The sequence below is a fragment of the Hypomesus transpacificus genome, chromosome 17 (genome assembly GCF_021917145.1).
Source record: "Hypomesus transpacificus isolate Combined female chromosome 17, fHypTra1, whole genome shotgun sequence".
Lineage (NCBI taxonomy): Eukaryota > Metazoa > Chordata > Actinopteri > Osmeriformes > Osmeridae > Hypomesus > Hypomesus transpacificus.
The window spans coordinates 15,536,643-15,553,491 of NC_061076.1; the positions used below are offsets into that span (position 1 = coordinate 15,536,643).

The 16,849-nt window shown below is 49.2% G+C and overlaps 1 protein-coding gene and 1 pseudogene across 2 annotated transcripts; both read left to right on the plus strand.

Moving 5' to 3' along the window:
• The first annotated feature begins 369 nt into the window (after positions 1-369).
• triobpb (TRIO and F-actin binding protein b) lies at positions 370-13,871 on the plus strand. Of its 2 annotated transcripts, XM_047037578.1 has the most exons (15): positions 370-462; positions 714-849; positions 1,328-1,405; positions 4,705-4,761; positions 5,401-5,469; positions 6,492-6,581; positions 6,771-6,880; positions 7,373-7,814; positions 8,701-8,929; positions 9,376-9,484; positions 10,197-10,356; positions 10,810-10,929; positions 12,425-12,511; positions 12,627-12,816; positions 12,997-13,871. In XM_047037578.1, the coding sequence occupies exons 2-14, from the start codon at positions 844-846 to the stop codon at positions 12,786-12,788; spliced, it is 1,719 nt and encodes a 572-aa protein (XP_046893534.1). In that variant the 5' UTR covers positions 370-462; positions 714-843; the 3' UTR covers positions 12,789-12,816; positions 12,997-13,871. The 2 variants fall into 2 exon arrangements, with proteins under 2 accessions (XP_046893534.1, XP_046893535.1); XM_047037579.1 differs by lacking the exons at positions 370-462; positions 714-849; positions 1,328-1,405 and adding an exon at positions 1,932-2,354.
• Positions 13,872-15,381: 1,510 nt separating this feature from the next.
• On the plus strand, positions 15,382-16,631 carry LOC124479519 (annotated as a pseudogene).
• The last annotated feature ends 218 nt before the right edge of the window (positions 16,632-16,849 follow it).

Consider the following 16,849-nt stretch of genomic DNA (forward strand, 5'->3'; position numbering starts at 1 on the left):
TGGCTCCTCCCACTCTCTCCGTGGCTCCTCCCAGTCCCGGGCCACCTCCCCTTCCCGGCACGCCCACGACCACCGGGCACTGGCCACCTTTTCTCACAAAGCCGTCATCATGGACACCGCCGCCAGGGGTTTCAGCGGCAGCAGCAGCAGTAGGCGTGGCCTGGGGGCCCGTAGCCCCTCCCCCCCGGATGACAACCGATCGCTGGCGTCCCATGACCACAACCGAGGCCCCGTTCCCTCCCACATGCAGAGACACACGTCCTCCCAGAGTTCCATGGACTCTTCAGAGTCCGGCCAGCTGTCGGGGGGGTCGGGGGGTTCGGGGGGGCGGAACAGGGAGGAGTACGCCATGATGGCCGACCTTCCCAAGGCCAAACCTGTCCTTCAGAGGCAGGGCCCTGGACCAGGGACACAGACCCTGACCCGGCCCTCCAGCAGACAGGAGCTCTTTAAGCCAGCCAGGTCAGTGCTGCTACCAAATCTAATGTTATTTACAGTGCACTGTCATTGTAAAAATCACAGAATAAACGAGTACCATTTCATAAAACTGCTCCCAAAGATGATTGATAAGATTGAGAATTGACGGGAGAGTACGATGTAGCACAATAATACTCACTCTGGCTCCACAGTGTTTGTGCATGGCAGTATCAGTATCAGGTCACATATCAAATCATACTTCCATTAACTGTGGTGGTGTGTACCTACTGTTCCAGCCACTCCCTAAGCAAGCATCCGTCCAGGGAGTGGGAGGAGCCAGTGGACCTGGAGAGAGACCACACTGGGCGGCAGTATGGAGGAGGTAGTGGACGGCTGTCCAGAGCTCACTCTTCCACCTCACTACACATGCAGGTAGGAACTCTAGGATATCTAGCTCTAGGATATCTAACTCTAGAATCTCTAACTCTAGGAACTCTTAACTGTAGGATACCTAACTCTAGAATCTCTGACTCTAGGATCTTTAACTCTAGGATCTCTAACTCTAGGATCTCTAACTCTAGGATCTTTAACTCTAGGATCTCTAACTCTAGGAACTCTTAACTGTAGGATACCTAACTCTAGGATCTCTAAATCTGAGAATGTTGCATTAAAAGATGCAATATGTTTAGAGAAGACTAATATTCATGTTAATCTTGGATAGGCGACTCTCTAACTCAAACTCTCTATCTTGTTTAGATAGGGGTTAGGGGAAGCTGAGAGCATATGGCCATTGTGTGCTTAATATCATCTGCATGATATGTAAATGTTCCTTTGAGAGTTTTTACTTTCGATGTGACCTTTCACCTGCCTGGCAGTTATGCTACAGTAACTGTGAATCCCTTTATCACAGAGAGCCAGTAGACCCGCTGTTGAGGAAAGCAGTTCATGGCGGGGTCACCATCAAAGACCTACTTCAGAGCAAATGCAGGTCTGGCAAGGTTTTTTTACGTTCCATTTTGAATGGTCGGAGATATGTCGCACTGAATGCATAACGATATCAATGACGGTGAAGTTGTGGTTGAGAAAAAAAGTATATACTTTTTTTTAAGTAGTGCACCTTCTTTTGAGAGTCTTCTCACATTCTGTGGTCTCCCCGTTGGCTTGTCTTCACCTACACCCCTGCAGGCATTTCGTAAGAGGGAGCTTTGTCAACTGCGGGCTGCTGAGGCATGCGCTTCAAATTCCTGGTTTGGGACCAAGCTTTCACAGAAGGCTATTGGAAAAAAGGAAACATTTATTCAGCAAAATAACCTTGAAGGATCGTATTCCTCTAAAGAAAGTGACACAAAAGCCATGACACTGTTTATAATTACATCCCATGACAGTCATGATATTAAAACTTTGATTTGGGATTCGCCCTTTACACCAGAGACTGTATTTATTATGCAAACGTTGGTAATGCAGATCACCTGATTGGCTAGATGGTCCTTGTTTGCGCAAAGGATAGCCCGGGATCCGCCCCGGAAGTGGCAAACAGGGCGAGAGTGCAGATCTCGCTTCAGTTGAACTGACTGCCTGAAAGTTGTGAAATTGAGGATATGCAGTTGAATGCGAAAAAAGCTTCAGTTTAGTTTGTAATCGTACCCCATTTTGTGCACCAATTAGTTAGGGAAAGGGCGCATTGAATGATAAGATACGCTTCATCGATAACAGATACGTAGAAATGGCGGGTTTTGTTTTAATTTCGCGTAGCCTCCAGCGGGCAGACAAGTTTTTACCCGAACGGATTAGTTAGAAAGTTGAGTCGGTATCCTCGGCCAGCTTATCTACCAAATGTACTTGTTGGTCAAGTAGGCCTATAAACTTTTTTTAAGTAATAATTCATTCCTTCTATTAATTTCTCTCTCGTACGCTGACCGGACCCAACAATCATGACGGTAAGTTGTCTCGCTCATTAGGCCACCGTGTGTGACTAAATATCTCGTATATTGGAAACTTTTTATGCCCCCGTTTGAACCTTTCTCTAACGCAAGTGTCCATGCATACACCGTCGAATTTGAAATATAGCCTTAAGCTGCATGTGACAATGGGGATTAAAATAGAAGTAATTGTTTAGATGAGTGGGTGTGCCTTTTTCCTGTTCTTGTTGTCTCATGTATCTTTGTAACCTGCTCTTTTATTTCCGTGTCTATGTGGATTTGCCTGGGGCTGTAGTGGGTACAATTACCATAACAAATAAAACAGTCGAGTCTGCCTGAGGGAACAGGTTTAGCTTGTGTGTTTACAGTAGCCAGTGTCATTACTTGGCCCCTACGTGGCAATTAAACAACCTAGTCTTCCATATGGTCACTGTTGGCACGTGCACCCATACAGGCCTATAGGCTCCCCTGTCCAATCAGAAAACCCCCTAGGAAAGCTTGCAGGTGAATGCAGTTGTTATAAAGTTGGATAAGTCCAAACCCTGCGCCCTTATAGTTCAGATAATCGGATTAATGGCTACATTCCTGAAAGAAGCGAAAACGGCGCGGATTCTGCCTTGCTGGTGAGGCCAGGGCGAGGTCACAGGCTCACGACAACATCGGACAGTCGCTTACACCTCCGTCGTTCCCCATCGCACGCTCGAAAGCTTCCATTCCTCCTGGCTCTTCCTTTTGGTCCTAACCGGAGAGGCTGCACAGCATCACTGAGGCGTCGCTATGACAACCCAACCTGCCCGTCCATCCACTCAATAAAGGAGGGGGAAGGAAGGAAGGAAGGAAGAGGAGGACTCATAGCGGAACGTATTTTGTAGTCCATCGCCGTGCAGTCAGACTACAAAATATGTTTCCTATGGAGGTCTTGGTCTGAATACAAAACAATGTCAACTGGCTGAATGTGATCCAGCATCTTGATATTGGCCTTGCATATGTGCTCATTCGTTTTTTCCATCACATCCACAAAGTGACGTGTTTGCCTACGTCAAAGAGTTCATGGTTATGGAGAAGGTAAAGGGACGAGCTTCCAAACCACCGGGTCTCAAGACACCTGGGCCTCATGAGGCACCACGCCCTCAGCCTGTCATTGGCTGTTTTTAGATCCTGTAATGGGTGGTTTTGCAGAACTAAGACCGGCGCTGTGGTTGGGTGGTTACAAGGTGGGCATGTATTATAATCCCTTGTTATAACCTCCAAGACTCCCTCACCGCAACACATAAACCTGAGGGAGGGAGGGAGGGGTTGTGAGAACAAACAGTGGACGGAATGCAGATTGTGGAAGAAAAAAACAAAAAGTTACTTATCCGTGGAAGTAGATTTAGCGTCACCTGCGCCACACACACAAACACACACAAACACACTCTCTGACACACACACACACACACAAGTGTTCCAAGTTCCAAGAACTGCTGGCTTTCACAAGCATGTCAACAGCACACAGTCACACCGGTTTGTACCTCAACAGAGAAGAAGACAGTTCTGCTTACTCAAGTGGCCATGGTTTGAGTTCATTCACGTCACTTTGTCTCTTAAAAGTATCCGTATTTGCCCCTCGCCGTTTAGGCTAAACGGGCAATCGCAACCCCTGTCCGCTAGCTCTCTAGGCTGGGATAGCTGATGGGGGTGTGCCGGGTGGCAGATTATTCTAGCTCTCTGTCTTTGTCTCTCTCTCTCTCTGCCCTCTGTGTGTCCCCTATTATCGATTTCTCTTCGCCCGAAGGATATCTCTTTCTCTCCCCCTCTCTCTCTGTCTCTCTTTCCGTCCCGCTCTCAATTTCTGTGTCTTTCTGCCATCTGTCTCTCCCCTTTCAAATCTCGCAAATCTCATCCAATATGCATTTCCTTATTTCCCCCCCTCCTCCCTCCTTCCTTTTCTTTCATTGTGCGATGTGCTTCCTGTTGTTCATCACACGTCTTAAACCGATACACCCTCTTCCTCCGCTCACGATTTGGGGATGTGTTCAGCGTGAACAGCAGTTCGGCGTCTTACCATGTTGCGCTGTTAGTGTTGTAGCCTACATGCAACAAGGAGGAATGGAAATGGAGTCTTATGTGGATGTGAACACCTTCCACAAACACACACGCGCGCACACACACACACACACACACACACACACACACACACACAGACATCCATTGTTCTGCCTTTTGTCTTTGTAGCAGTGCCTTGAAAGTGTGGCATCTTGAAGACCAGTTAACATGACACTCTCACCCCCCCCCACCTCTCTGTCTCTCTCTCTCTCCCTCCGTTTCTCCCCTCCCTGTCTCTTGCCTTCTCCCCTTTTCTCTCTCTCTCTCTCTCCTCCCCACACAGCCCGACCTCCTCAACTTCAAGAAGGGGTGGATGTCGAAACTGGACGACCACGGAGAGGTAAAGCACTCCATCTCTGCCCCGTCTCGTCCACCTCCCTTTCGCGCTCCTTCCCGCGTGCATGTCTTCCTCCCTCCTTTCTTCGCTCGCTCGCTCCCCCCCCCCCCCCCCACCTGTCCCCGCCCCTAAGGAGAAAGGTTGTGTGTGTGTAAGCGGATAGCTGCAGACCATCCCAGGCGTTCTCTCACCTGAGAGCACAGCGAGGCCGTGCCGCGACAGGTGTGTGCTCTGGCGGGATGCGCTTGAGGAAGATCTGAACTCTGCTGTGCGTGGGTGTTTGGGTGTGTGTGCGCGTGCACATAATACAGAAAGCCCCAACCATATCATGTCGTCTGCTGTAGAGAAGGCTGCACGTCTTGTCGTGAAATCCCCTCCCTCCCTCCCCAAAGAGATTTTGATCATGATAAAGATAAACATGGAAGACTTGAATGGGAAGCGCATGTGCATCACATCTTGTTAAATTTTTTACCCTCTCCTACTTACTCTCCCTGTCAAAAATGTTCTTCCTCTCTCTCACATCTGCATCACCTCTTGGGTTGACATATTTCTCTCTCCCTGTCTCAAATGCTCTCTCTCTCTCTGTCTCTCTCTCTCTCTCTCTCTCTCTCTCTCTCATGCTCTCTCCCTCTCTCCCTCCAGTGGAAGAAGCACTGGTTTGTGCTGACAGACGCTGGTCTGAGGTACTACAGAGACTCTGGGGCTGAGGAGGTATGTTTCGAACGTTAAGTATTCTAGACATGGGAGTCAGGTGGCTGAGCGGTTAGGTGTTTCCCACACATAGACTAATTTGTGGCGGTGCGCCACAGAATCAACACCGGCCGCCACACATTGCGTTTCGTAAACATTTTTTTTTTTCGCTATTTAGGTAAAAACACGCAGCGTATTCGTTCAGCTGCATTTCCTTTCCCTGCTCTCCCTCCGTCTCTTTCACGCACGCGTCTTTCTCACATACACACACAGTCACTACGTCAGCACACGTTAGCAACGATGCATACGCCGTTCTAGTGAGACCGACAGCTACATCAGCGAGCCTTCAGCATTAGTGCCGTAGCTAAAGGTCTAGGAAAGTTGAGGCTACTTTTCGCTAGGTACCGACGGACATGTCTTAATCGAAGGTTCCCCTTCGTTGTTTTGGTGAGAAGTTTCAAGAGCTAGCTACTTACCCGGCGTCATGGAGCCGACCAGTTAAATAGTTATTTAGCACCCTGTATGCAGCGTCGCTACCTGCATATGCAGAAATTATTTGTTTGTTGTTGTTGATTGATTTTGTGAATTATTTCGACCCCCCCCCCCGGTCTGACATGAAACAACACCCCCCCCCCCCCCCCCCCCGCCACATATAGCTTTCTAATCTGTGGGAAACACTGAATTGGGCTAGTAATCCGAAGGTTGCTGGTTTGATTCCCGGCCGTGCAAAATGACGTGTCCTTGGGCAAGGCACTTCACCCTACTTCCCTCAGGGGGAATGTCCCTGTACTTACTGTAAGTCGCTCTGGATAAGAGCGTCTGCTAAATGACTAAATGTAAAGGAGACGTCTACTTCGTTTGTAGTTACGTTCAAGTTACTCTTAAGAAACAGTGATCCCTTTGGTCGTTTCTCTTTATCAGTTCTGTAAAGTATAAAATGTCGTGGAGAGAGGAGAATCTGCCAAACTGTGCTTTAAGAGAGTGTGTGTGTTCTCCTGCTCATGGTGTCAGTTCCCCTCACCAGGTGTGCTTTCCCCCTGCAGAAAGACGACCTGGACGGAGAGATCGACCTCAAGTCCTGCGTCAAGGTGTCTGAGTTTGACGTGGAGAAGAACTACGGCTTTCAGATCCAGGTGAGAGGCTGCCAGCCGCCCTCTTCTGACTGGGGATTGTGCCAGAACTCTCCCTTTCTCACCCTCCCCAAACTAATCCTTCCTCTCCCCCTTTCTCTCTCTCTCTCTCTCTCTCCCTCCCCCTTTCACCCCCCAACCTAACCCTTTCTCTCTCTCTTCTTCACCGTGGTTCATCCCTCCGCTGCTCAGACGCGCGAGGTGGTGGTCACGCTGTCGGCCATGACGGCTGGGATCAGGAGGAACTGGATCGAGGTGTTGAGGAAGAGCATCCGGCCCAGCACGTCCCCGGACCTCACACAGTGAGTTTGACACACACACACTCCTGGTTTCCCCCTCACCTCTTTCCCTCTCTCTGTCTCTGTCTCTGTCTCTCTCTCTCTCTCTCTCTCTCTCTCTCTCTCTCTCTCCCCCTCTCTCACCCCGGATCGTCGGAGGCCCTCAGAAGGGGTATGCTTGGGTGCTCAAGGGTGCCTTCTATGCCCCCCCAGTAGTTTGTAGGAATGTTCCGTTGCTTACATAGTGAGTCACACTCTTTTCTTGCAGTTTCGGGAGCCGCTGTCACTTCATTGACCTGTACTCTTGTTTTCCTCTTTCTCTCACCCTCTTTCTTTCTCTCTCTCTCTCTCTCTCTCTCTCTCTCTCTCTCTCTCTCTCTCTCTCTCTCTCTCTCTCTCTCTCTCTCTCTCTCTCTCCCTCCCCCCTCTCTCTCTCTCTCTCTCCCCCTCTCTCTCTCTCCTTCTTTTACTCCCTCTCTCTCTCCTTCTTTCACTCCCTCCCTCACCCCTCTCCAGGCTGCCAGACAGCAGCAGTGACAAGGAGAACTCCCACGCTCGCTCCCTGACCCCCTCCTCCCGCCGCCCCTCCACCCGCCACGGGGAGCTGAGGACCGAAGTCCCCCCCGCCGCCCGGAGGTTCGACTACGTGGAGCTCTCTCCAGTCCCCGCCCTCGCCAGTCCCCTACCGGCCACTCAGAGAGAGGCGGGGGAAGGCCAGGGCAGGGAGCACGCCCAATGGCAGGAGGAGAGGAACCGGGACGCCACCAGCAGCCAATGGGAGGCGGTGTTGTCGAGGAAGGGGCCCGGCCTCGGTTCAGACCCCAGGCTACGGATGGAGACGGAGATAGAGAGGAAGTGGGCGGAGTTTGAGCGCCTGCCCCTGAAGGAGATGAGGTCGTTGCCACCAATGGGCTCACGGCCCGTCGGGCTTCCAGCCAATGAGGCGCTGCAGAGGGAGGTAGTGCGTGGAGTGGATTTGTTCCCCCTAATTTGCTAAATAACTCGGCGGTTAGACGCAAATTAACCCTTCATCTGTTCGCTCGGATGAAGTCCAACCCTCATTTCTGCCTGTTAACCCTTACGTTTCCCTTCAGTCAGTCATGCATGCTATCACATCTCTCCAGCAGTGCTGTCTCATCTGTCCTACTGTAGGGCACAGTCAGGTGTGGGCAGTGTTAAAAGTAGACTTTGTGGGTGTATCCAGTAAAACAGGCACTCGTTAACCAGAGAGGCTATAAAATCCAGGTGTCCCCCTGCTTTCAGTGCCTGAAGGTATTTCGTGAGTTCCTCTGGCATTATCCCAACAGACACTGACAGGAGATGGAGACAGTAGATTATCTCTAGTGAGTTCCATCGAACTTGTTTTGAGGGTGATGTCACTTTGCCGGAATATTCCGTTCAACTGTACCTAAAACCTTGTGAGTACAGCCCTTGATGTAGCCGGTAGACATGGGGAAAACGCTGCCTGGTAGCAGCACAGCTGGAGGGTTCTGTGTCGTTTGCTGTGCGTGTGTTGTGTGCTGGGGAGCTGCATGGGGTGTTTTGAGCCGTCCTCGCTGCTCATTTGGTGAGCTTTACCGTTGTCTCTCTTTCTCCATCTCTCTCTTTCTCTGTCTCTCTCTCTGCCCATGTCTCCCTCCATCTCTGTCCATCTCTCTCCCTCCATCTCTCTGTCCATCTCTCCATCGCTGTCTATCTCTCTCCCTCCATCTCTCATCTTTCCATTTCTGTCCATCTCCGTCCCTCCATCTCTCCATCTCCCTCCCTCCATCTCTCCCTCCATCCCTCCTTCTTTGTCCATCTCTCCCTCCATCTCTCTGTCCTTCTCTCCTTCTCCCCCTCAGGTGGCGTCTCTGAGGCAGCAGCTGGAGCGTTTGCGGGGGGGAGGGGGGGGAGGAGGAGGAGGGGGAGGAGGCAGTCCGGAGGCGCCATGGGGGCGGAGCCTGGAGGCCATGGAGCGTGCCCACCGGCAGGCACTGGAGGAGCTGCAGAAACAACATGGCCGCCAGACCAGGGAACTGGAGGCGGAGAGAGACCGGCTGCTGGAGGAAGAGACCCAGGCCACAGCACAAGGTCAGAGGTCAATGGCCCGCCACCGGGGCCCCCGTCTGAACATGTCTGGGGTGGGCGATACATCGAATGTACTCTACGTTTTGTGGCTTGTTCTACTAAGGATGTAGTTTGTTTGTATCGCGAATGACGAGAATAGTCACAGGATGTTTTTCCACGGGCAAGCATCATAAGTGCTTTTAAAGGCCGCGTTCTGAGGTGACATTTCGCCCCCAGTTATTTTCAGTTTAAGTGGTTGGAGCCCACTTTAAATCCCAAAAATGTGGGGGGTGATTTTGCATTTCCTTGTTGGGTCCGAAATTCTAGCTGCATAGCAAGTGTCTCAGGCCATCTGTAGTGCATGTTACAATGTACAGGACCAGCAGGTGGCGCTCCTGATAACAATAATGTCAATATCGCTCCAGTGCTTGTCAGATAACACAACCTGACTGTGTCTGTGTGTGTCTCAGTGATGGAGGCACTAAAGAAGGCCCACAAGGAGGAGCTGGAGAGGGAGGTGGAGATGGCCAGGAGGATGGGGGGCGGAGCCGACCCACAAACCTTGCGTGGCCAACAGCAGTGAGTGGTCACCCCACACAGCATTTGCACACACACACACACAGGACCAAAACACAGGTGAAAATTTGAAGTTTGTGTTTTGTGTTTCTTTTCACCTGTGTGTTTCGGTCCTGTGTGTTTCGGTCCTGTGTGTTTCGGTCCTGTGTGTTTTGAGTCACTCTTAGCACACAGCCTCCCCTTCTTCGCTTTTACTGAATGTTTTCATTCTCTTCGTCGATCCTGTTAACCGTGTGCAGTCTGGCATGTAAATAAAGACTCTGCTACTGTTTTAGACTGTAAATACACAAGGTTCACTCTGAAGGAGGAATATGGAGGGTCGTGGACTGCTTCTGCAAACACTTTAAACACTGATCAACTTACTGATTAACTTAACTTAAAAGTCTAATATAAATGGAAAAATGCTTCAGTTACATTTTGTCCATAATAATTTTTTGGGGTTGCCAATAATTGTGGCATGTGGTCATGTTCAAAATATCGATTTCTTCATGACCATTTATTTTCTCAGAATAAATGTTCTTTGGTGTTTTTTTTCAGTGTGGCATTTCAGTGTGGCTAAATTACTAGCGTCGGTACCTATCTAGTTATTGCACACAAAAAACGAAACAAAATAGTATTGCGTATAATGAGTATGTTCCGTATGGTAGGACAGTCCTGTAAAGAGCTGGTAAAGGCATTCTACAATACTTCCATGTCTTCCCTCTCCTTCCCCCAGGGCAGAGCATCAGGCCCTCCAGAGGGAGCTGGCCGCTCTGTCAGAGCGCTACTCTCACAAGTGTCTGGCGCTGAACCGCGCCCAGCAGAGCAGCGCGGAGATCGAGCGACAAACCAGCCTGAAGGAGAGAGACATGGAGCAGCTGAGGAAGGAGAACCAGGTGAGACCCACCTGAGGTCATCACCCACTTCCCTGCTCACCAGCCAGCCAGCTGGGGGGTGGTGCAGGGAGGTGTGGGTGATGTGGTGGGTGATGGTGTGGGTGATGGGTCCTGGGATGTGTCTGTGATGGACTGGGGATTCTGTTAGATATCTTTAGTACCTTTATCGACCATGGTGTATGTACTTTTGGCATATTCAGCTTTTTTGGAAAGTGAGTTTGAGATTTTTGAAATATAAGGGGAGGCATGCAGCAAAAGGCCCAGGCTGGAATCGAACCCGTGCGCTGCCGCTGTAAAGCCCTCAGCCCCTGTTGTACACGCTCAGCCTAGCGACCCAGCCTTTAGGAACCTTTATACGTTTATAAATTGACAATGATTGGTTTGAATGCACAAAACATGGGACGGAAATCGTAGTTCAGCCAAACGTAAGCGCATGCCCCTCTCCCCCTCCAGGACCTCCAGACGCGCCTGGCCCAGGAGATGACCAGCATGCTCTCCTTCGCCGCGGGACCTGGATCGGAGCGCATCACCACCAGCAACCACCACCAGGACAGGACTTCCACTGAACAGGAGGTGGGTTATGATGGGAACAAGGGGATTGTATAGTTTAATTATAATGTAATTTTTTTTTGTATTTTGTAGTTGAGCTGTAATATAAAGTGCAATATTGAGATAATGTTTGTTCAGTCTTTTAATGTCTTTGTCCTTAAGCAGTTTTGCTGAACTTTCTTTGCCTAAGACTTCTTCTCAATACTGTATATTTCCGCCTCTTTGAAAATGCTGATTGTTGGGGATCATTTCTTAGATCATTGAATGGACGCTCAGTCATTGGTTGAATCAAAATACAAAGTGGCTTTATTCATCTCAATACAGGTTATACACAAATACTGGTGTACTGCGCTGAGAAGCCCAACATTATATAGCAAACAGTGAAGCCCCTCCCCCTTCTAGTCTTAAACAGTCACAAGATATCAAGTTCCATGTCAATAATTTATATGCCAAATAGGTCGGCCTGACATTTAATTCGGCGGTCACAGTGTTTTCATGCCCTGACTAGGCTGTTGAACCCAAGCACAAAAGTTCCTTAGTACTGCCTAATCAGTTTACACAGCTCTGCACTGCCGGGGGCAAAGTTTGGTGAGCGAATTCGTCTCTCCATCTCTCCAATTGTCAGGACATTGTCTTCTTTTTTATCATTAATCATTCCGTCACAGGCTCCCTTTAGTCCGGCCTGTTTTACATCAGGGCAGTCAAATGACAGTTGTAGCTCTGTTAACACAAAAAGGGCAGTTTCCAAGTGTTTCTATCTCCAACATGATCAAGGTCAGGTTGCTGAGCGGTTAGGGAGTCGGGCTATTAATCAGAAGGTTGCCGGTTTGATTCCCGTCGTGCAAAAATCACGTTGTGTCCTTGGGCAAGGCACTTCACCCTACTTACCTCGGGCTGAACGTCCCTGTACTTACTGTAAGTCGCTCTGGATAACAGAGACTGCTAAATGACTAAATGTAAATCAAGCACAATGCGAGGATACATTTCTGCTTTGTTTGGACTTGTGTTGGCTGTTGCTTCCTGTCAGTCCATTCTGTGTAGGCACCAAGTGATATGTGTTTGCATTTAGCAATCATTGTGAGCAATGATCCTATGCCAGCATGTTAGTTAGCATGTTAATCTCCGCCCATGCAGCTTCTAGTGGGTCGTATTCTACAAGAAAAGACCAGAAAGCCGTCATACAGGAGGATGGCTAGCTATCTAGGTAGCTAGCTGCATTAGCTAGCTAACTAGGTAGCTAGCTGCATTAGCTAGCTAGCGGCATTAGCTAGCTGCATTAGCTCAGCTCCAAGTGTTGTAGGAAGTGAAAGGGGATCTGTGACAGTGACATGGGCTGTTGAACAACACACCACTAAAAACAAACGCTCTCTCATAGATTCAAGAGTGTTCCAGACTACTTTTCTCCTGAAGGCACTGTCACGTTTGAGGGATTTTGTACATGCGTTTCTCGCGCGTGTTTGGTGCGGTTGTTCTTGTCATCGTTGCCCTGTGGTGAACATTGCTGCTGTTTTGGTCCCAGGTCCTCCTCAGGGTGAAGGAGAACGAGGTCCAGTACCTGCATAAGGAGATCAGCTGCCTCAGAAAGGAGCTCCAGTTCCTGACCTCGGTACGTCTGGGTTTTGATCCGGCTGTGGGTTTGGGTGTGACTTATTACGGGGATCAACCTTTTGTGTGACCCGGTCCTGACCCTGTGTTAACCCCCCCCCCCCCCCCCCCCCCAGGAGAAGGGCGTGGCCTGCGAGCGCTCCGAAGAGCTCCAGGGGGAGCTGAGCAGCCTGAAGAGCCGGAGCGAGCGTGAGCTCCAGGGTGTGAGGGAGCACCTGAGGCTGGCCATGGCTGCCCTACACGAGGGCCAGATCCTGGGGAACAGCCTGGAGCACTGAGACCCCCCACCACCAGCCCTGGAGAGAGGTAGGACTGGTAGACAGAGATGGTCTAGGTGGGGGTAGAGGAGGAGGAGGGGGAGAGGTAGGACTGGTGGAGAGAAAGATGGTTTAGGTGGGGGTAGAGGAATAGGGAGAGGAACATGGAAAGGATATGTTATTTTTTAATTATTATTATTAATAGTGTTTGCCATTCTGTGTTTTTCAGTTCCACGGGCACAGAGATGGCGGCTGGGAGCAGAGGAGGAGGAGGAGGAGGAAGGCCTGGAGGCAGACTGGCTGAGAGGGACTGCGATAATGCCTTAACTGTAAACCATGCAGCCAATAAGAAGCTTAGACTAGGAATCATCTGATCGACAATCGGTCATATTACACTGGGTCGCGCATTATAAGTATCTGCACTTTTGTCTTTTTTTTTTTTTCTACTTCCGTTTTGTGAGTGTGCGAGAGGGTGTGATTGAGTGAACATTTTGGTCTAAGAAACTGGAATATTTGAGGACAGACATTCTTCCCGGTGGTTGATAAACGAGAGAGAACACGACATGCGACAGTACAGCACAGCGTTTTACGTACCCACAAATTGACAGTCTCTCCGCTGGAAAAATGGTCCGACCCCGAGCCCTACATCCGCTGCAGCGCAACGTCCGGATTGGTCGATAGATGACACTGCATAGGTTATACATGGTCTTCCCTCATGTCTCAAGTGAGAGGAAGCAGGTCTTGGGGCATAGTAGGTTCCTCAGCTTGCTGGTGAAGACTGCAGGATCTAATCACGGAGTTAGCATTTAGATGGAATACAGCATTTCTTCAACAGAACTACTAGCATGTCATCGCCTGGCTTTGTACCTACTTGTATCATGTTTAGAATGTTTGTTTCTCTCTTTTCTCCACCATAAATGGGAGCTTAAATTGATTGATGTTATCACGGTTTTATTTTGAAATGAATGTTTTTTGTTGCTTTTAGTCATTCCTCTTGGACTTTTGGAGAATTAACTGTTTCCATTGGGATTCATACAGGGAAAAACAGCCAATTCCTGGAAAGCCAATTAATACTAAATACAGTACTGAATTTCATGTACCTGCCTCTGTGTCCTGGATTGCTTATAAAAGGATGACTGGTGGTTATTATTTAACCTCCAATTAGTCTTTTAATTTTATTTGTACTTTTTTAAACAAGGCTGAGAAGGATATTTTGAGATCTCTCTCAACCTCCATTCCAAAACAAACAATGTTTTAGGGTTAGGGTTAGTGTGTGCCACATCAAATTACTAGTGTTGCATTAATGAGCCAATGTTTTTTTTATTGTCTTTTGTGATGAGATGAACTAGCTACCTGTATTTTGAGAAAAATAAAATCATATTTAATGTAGAGGACGTGACCAATGGAAATGACCGAAAATCTACAAAATTACAGGCAGAATTTTTTTTTCAATGCTTCAAATGAAAGGGTTAGGGTTTAGTCCAAGTCTGACGCTACAAATGTATAAACAAACGAGGTGTTGAATAATATAAATGTCTGAAGGACAGCACTCCAACAGGGCTGGAGCCTTGCCTGTATATGGAGGACTGTTTCAAGTAAAATCCAGAATCTCAAGATACGTTTCATATCTGGAATTAAATTACATTTATTATAAAGATGGAACACAGTATTCCCTGCAGAGGAAACCTAAAAAAAACGTAGAACCTTTAAGTCACTCAGCCGTAAAATGATTAGGCTACAACCTTTAGGCTTTACGCAAGGGTGCTAATCTCCTACTGTAGAGGGGCATGACCACCCTGGGAGTCAGTCACTCATCTCTACCCTCTCCTACTGTAGAAGGGCATGACCACCCAACGTGCCGTGACAGACTCACCTCCTCACTGCTTTTCCCCCTCCTCTGGTCTGTGTGGATATGCAGTAGTTTTCTATGCGCTTTCCCATCGATTTGTACAGGGTACAATGTTACTCATAATTTCACTCATAATTATATTTGTTCTGCTCAAAATGTAAACTCACAACCACACCTGTGCCTTAACTTTGAATTGGTATAACTTAGTCTGGTTTATTGGTCCCCATTGACACCCTCTCTGTGTCCAGTTCTGGGTTATCTTTGCCCCAAAGGTTTGTCAGCTCAAACAACACATCTGGTACCTCAACCGGTTAGGCTCTGTTTTCTGTCCCAGGGAGGGACTGGTTAAAGGCCATCACATTTCTGTCAAATGACAGTTGTAGCTCTGTTAACACAAAAAGGGCAGTTTCCAAGTGTTTCTATCTCCAACATGATCAAGGTCAGGTGGCTGAGTGGTGAGGGAATCGGGCTAGTAATCAGAAGGTTGCCAGTTCGATTCCCGGCTGTGCAAAAATTACGTTGTGTCCTTGGGCAAGGCACTTCACCCTACTTGCCTTAGGGGAAATGTCCCTGTACTTCCTGTAAGTCGCTCTGGATAAGAGCATCTGCTAAATGACTAAAATGTAAAATCACATTGACGGGGCCAACGCCGTGGCCTGGGTCATCCTGCCTGACGCCGATGGCTCTGTCGCCAAAGGTCAGTGAAGCTTAAGTATGGAAATGAACGAATCACGAGAATACCTCTTTCCTCAGATGATCCGTTAACCTGATCTGCGTATTGACACTAACTCCACTGTCCTGTCACTGTCAGGGTTCAAGGCAGAGTGGTTAGCCGTGAAGGACGAGCATCTGTACGTGGGAGGTCTGGGGAAAGAGTGGACGACCACGTCAGGGGAGTTTGTCAACAACAACCCAGAGTGGGTGAATGTGGTGGGGCCTCATGGGGACATTCAGCACCAGAACTGGGTGCCCATGTACAACCTGCTGAAGGCTGCCGTGGGGATCCAACCCCCAGGTAAGAGCAGAGGCCAGGGCTGGGTAGTAGCTGGCCACATCATGCCAAGATACATAGTATGATCTGCATTTTGGAATGATTTACCAGCCTGTCCTTGGAACAACTGTGTTGCGTAGTGCACATGTTGGTTTTTCCCCTCCTCCATTTCCTGGTTTTATTTTCAGAATCAGAATCAGAATCAGAAAGGGATTTATTCGCCAAGAACGTTTGCACAGACGAGGAAATTGCTTTGGCAGGAAGGTGCATACCATAAATATATAGGAATCTTACATTTAAATATGTGGTCTAACTATACTAAGGATACAAAAACTAGCAATATCTGCCTTATCTGACCATGTGAAAATGAGCCTGGTTTAACATTTTTCTCTTACTTGGCATTTGCCTCCTTCCCGCCACTCTTACCTTTACCCTCCTTTTCAAAACCTTGTTTTCCCCTCTGTCTTTCTCTCCCTCTCCTCCCCAACCCCTCCTCCCCAGGCTACCTGATCCACGAGTCCGCTGCGTGGACTGACAGCCTGCAGCGCTGGGTTTCCCTCCCTCCCCCGTCGAGCCAGCGAGCTGCGCTACGACGCGACGGAGGACGAGCGGCGCGGCGCCAACCTGGTCCTCAGCTGCTCGCCGGACTTCGAGGACGTCACCGTGAGACGCGTGGGCCCGCTGAACCCCACCCACGACTTCTCCTCCTTTTAAGTTTGTCCCCGACCATGGACGACCAGATCATCCTGGCCCTGAAGGAGGAGGAGGAAAAGGAGGAGGATGCCGGCAAGATCGCCACCTCCATCAAGGCCTTCACACTGGACGGCCGCCTCCTCGTGCCTGAGACGTAGATAGGGGATGAGAAGTGCGAGGGGGTGGAGGTCACATCGGTTCAGATGCTGAATGTATTCCAGGCCATGCTGTGGTGAGCTGGTGATGTTTTCCAATCCAGTCACTCAATGTCAAAGTGACCTGCTGCTGGCATGTTAGAGTGACATCAACCCAACGCTCCACAGGCTGATTCGGACTGCCCCACACCACACGTTGCCCAGAGTGGGATTGAATTGAACACGGTTGTTATTTTGAAGACAGGGGGTTAACACTGCCCCAACGGTCTGCCGGAGAAAGAGGTGTTCACACCAAACACGCATCCTTCCGAGTCCTATCCTTCAGACCCCTGGCTGCCATCAAGTTTTGGGTGTTAAGACTGGTGACTCTTGATCAGTGAATGGGAGCATGGAG

What these genes read in the sequence shown, in the direction of transcription:
- triobpb (XM_047037578.1), top strand. An exon ending in GAGACTCTGGGGCTGAGGAG is followed by an intron (nt 5,470 to 6,491) that starts GTATGTTTCGAA and finishes TTCCCCCTGCAG; the next exon opens with AAAGACGACCTGGACGGAGA. An exon ending in AGCTGAGGAAGGAGAACCAG is followed by an intron (nt 10,357 to 10,809) that starts GTGAGACCCACC and finishes CTCCCCCTCCAG; the next exon opens with GACCTCCAGACGCGCCTGGC.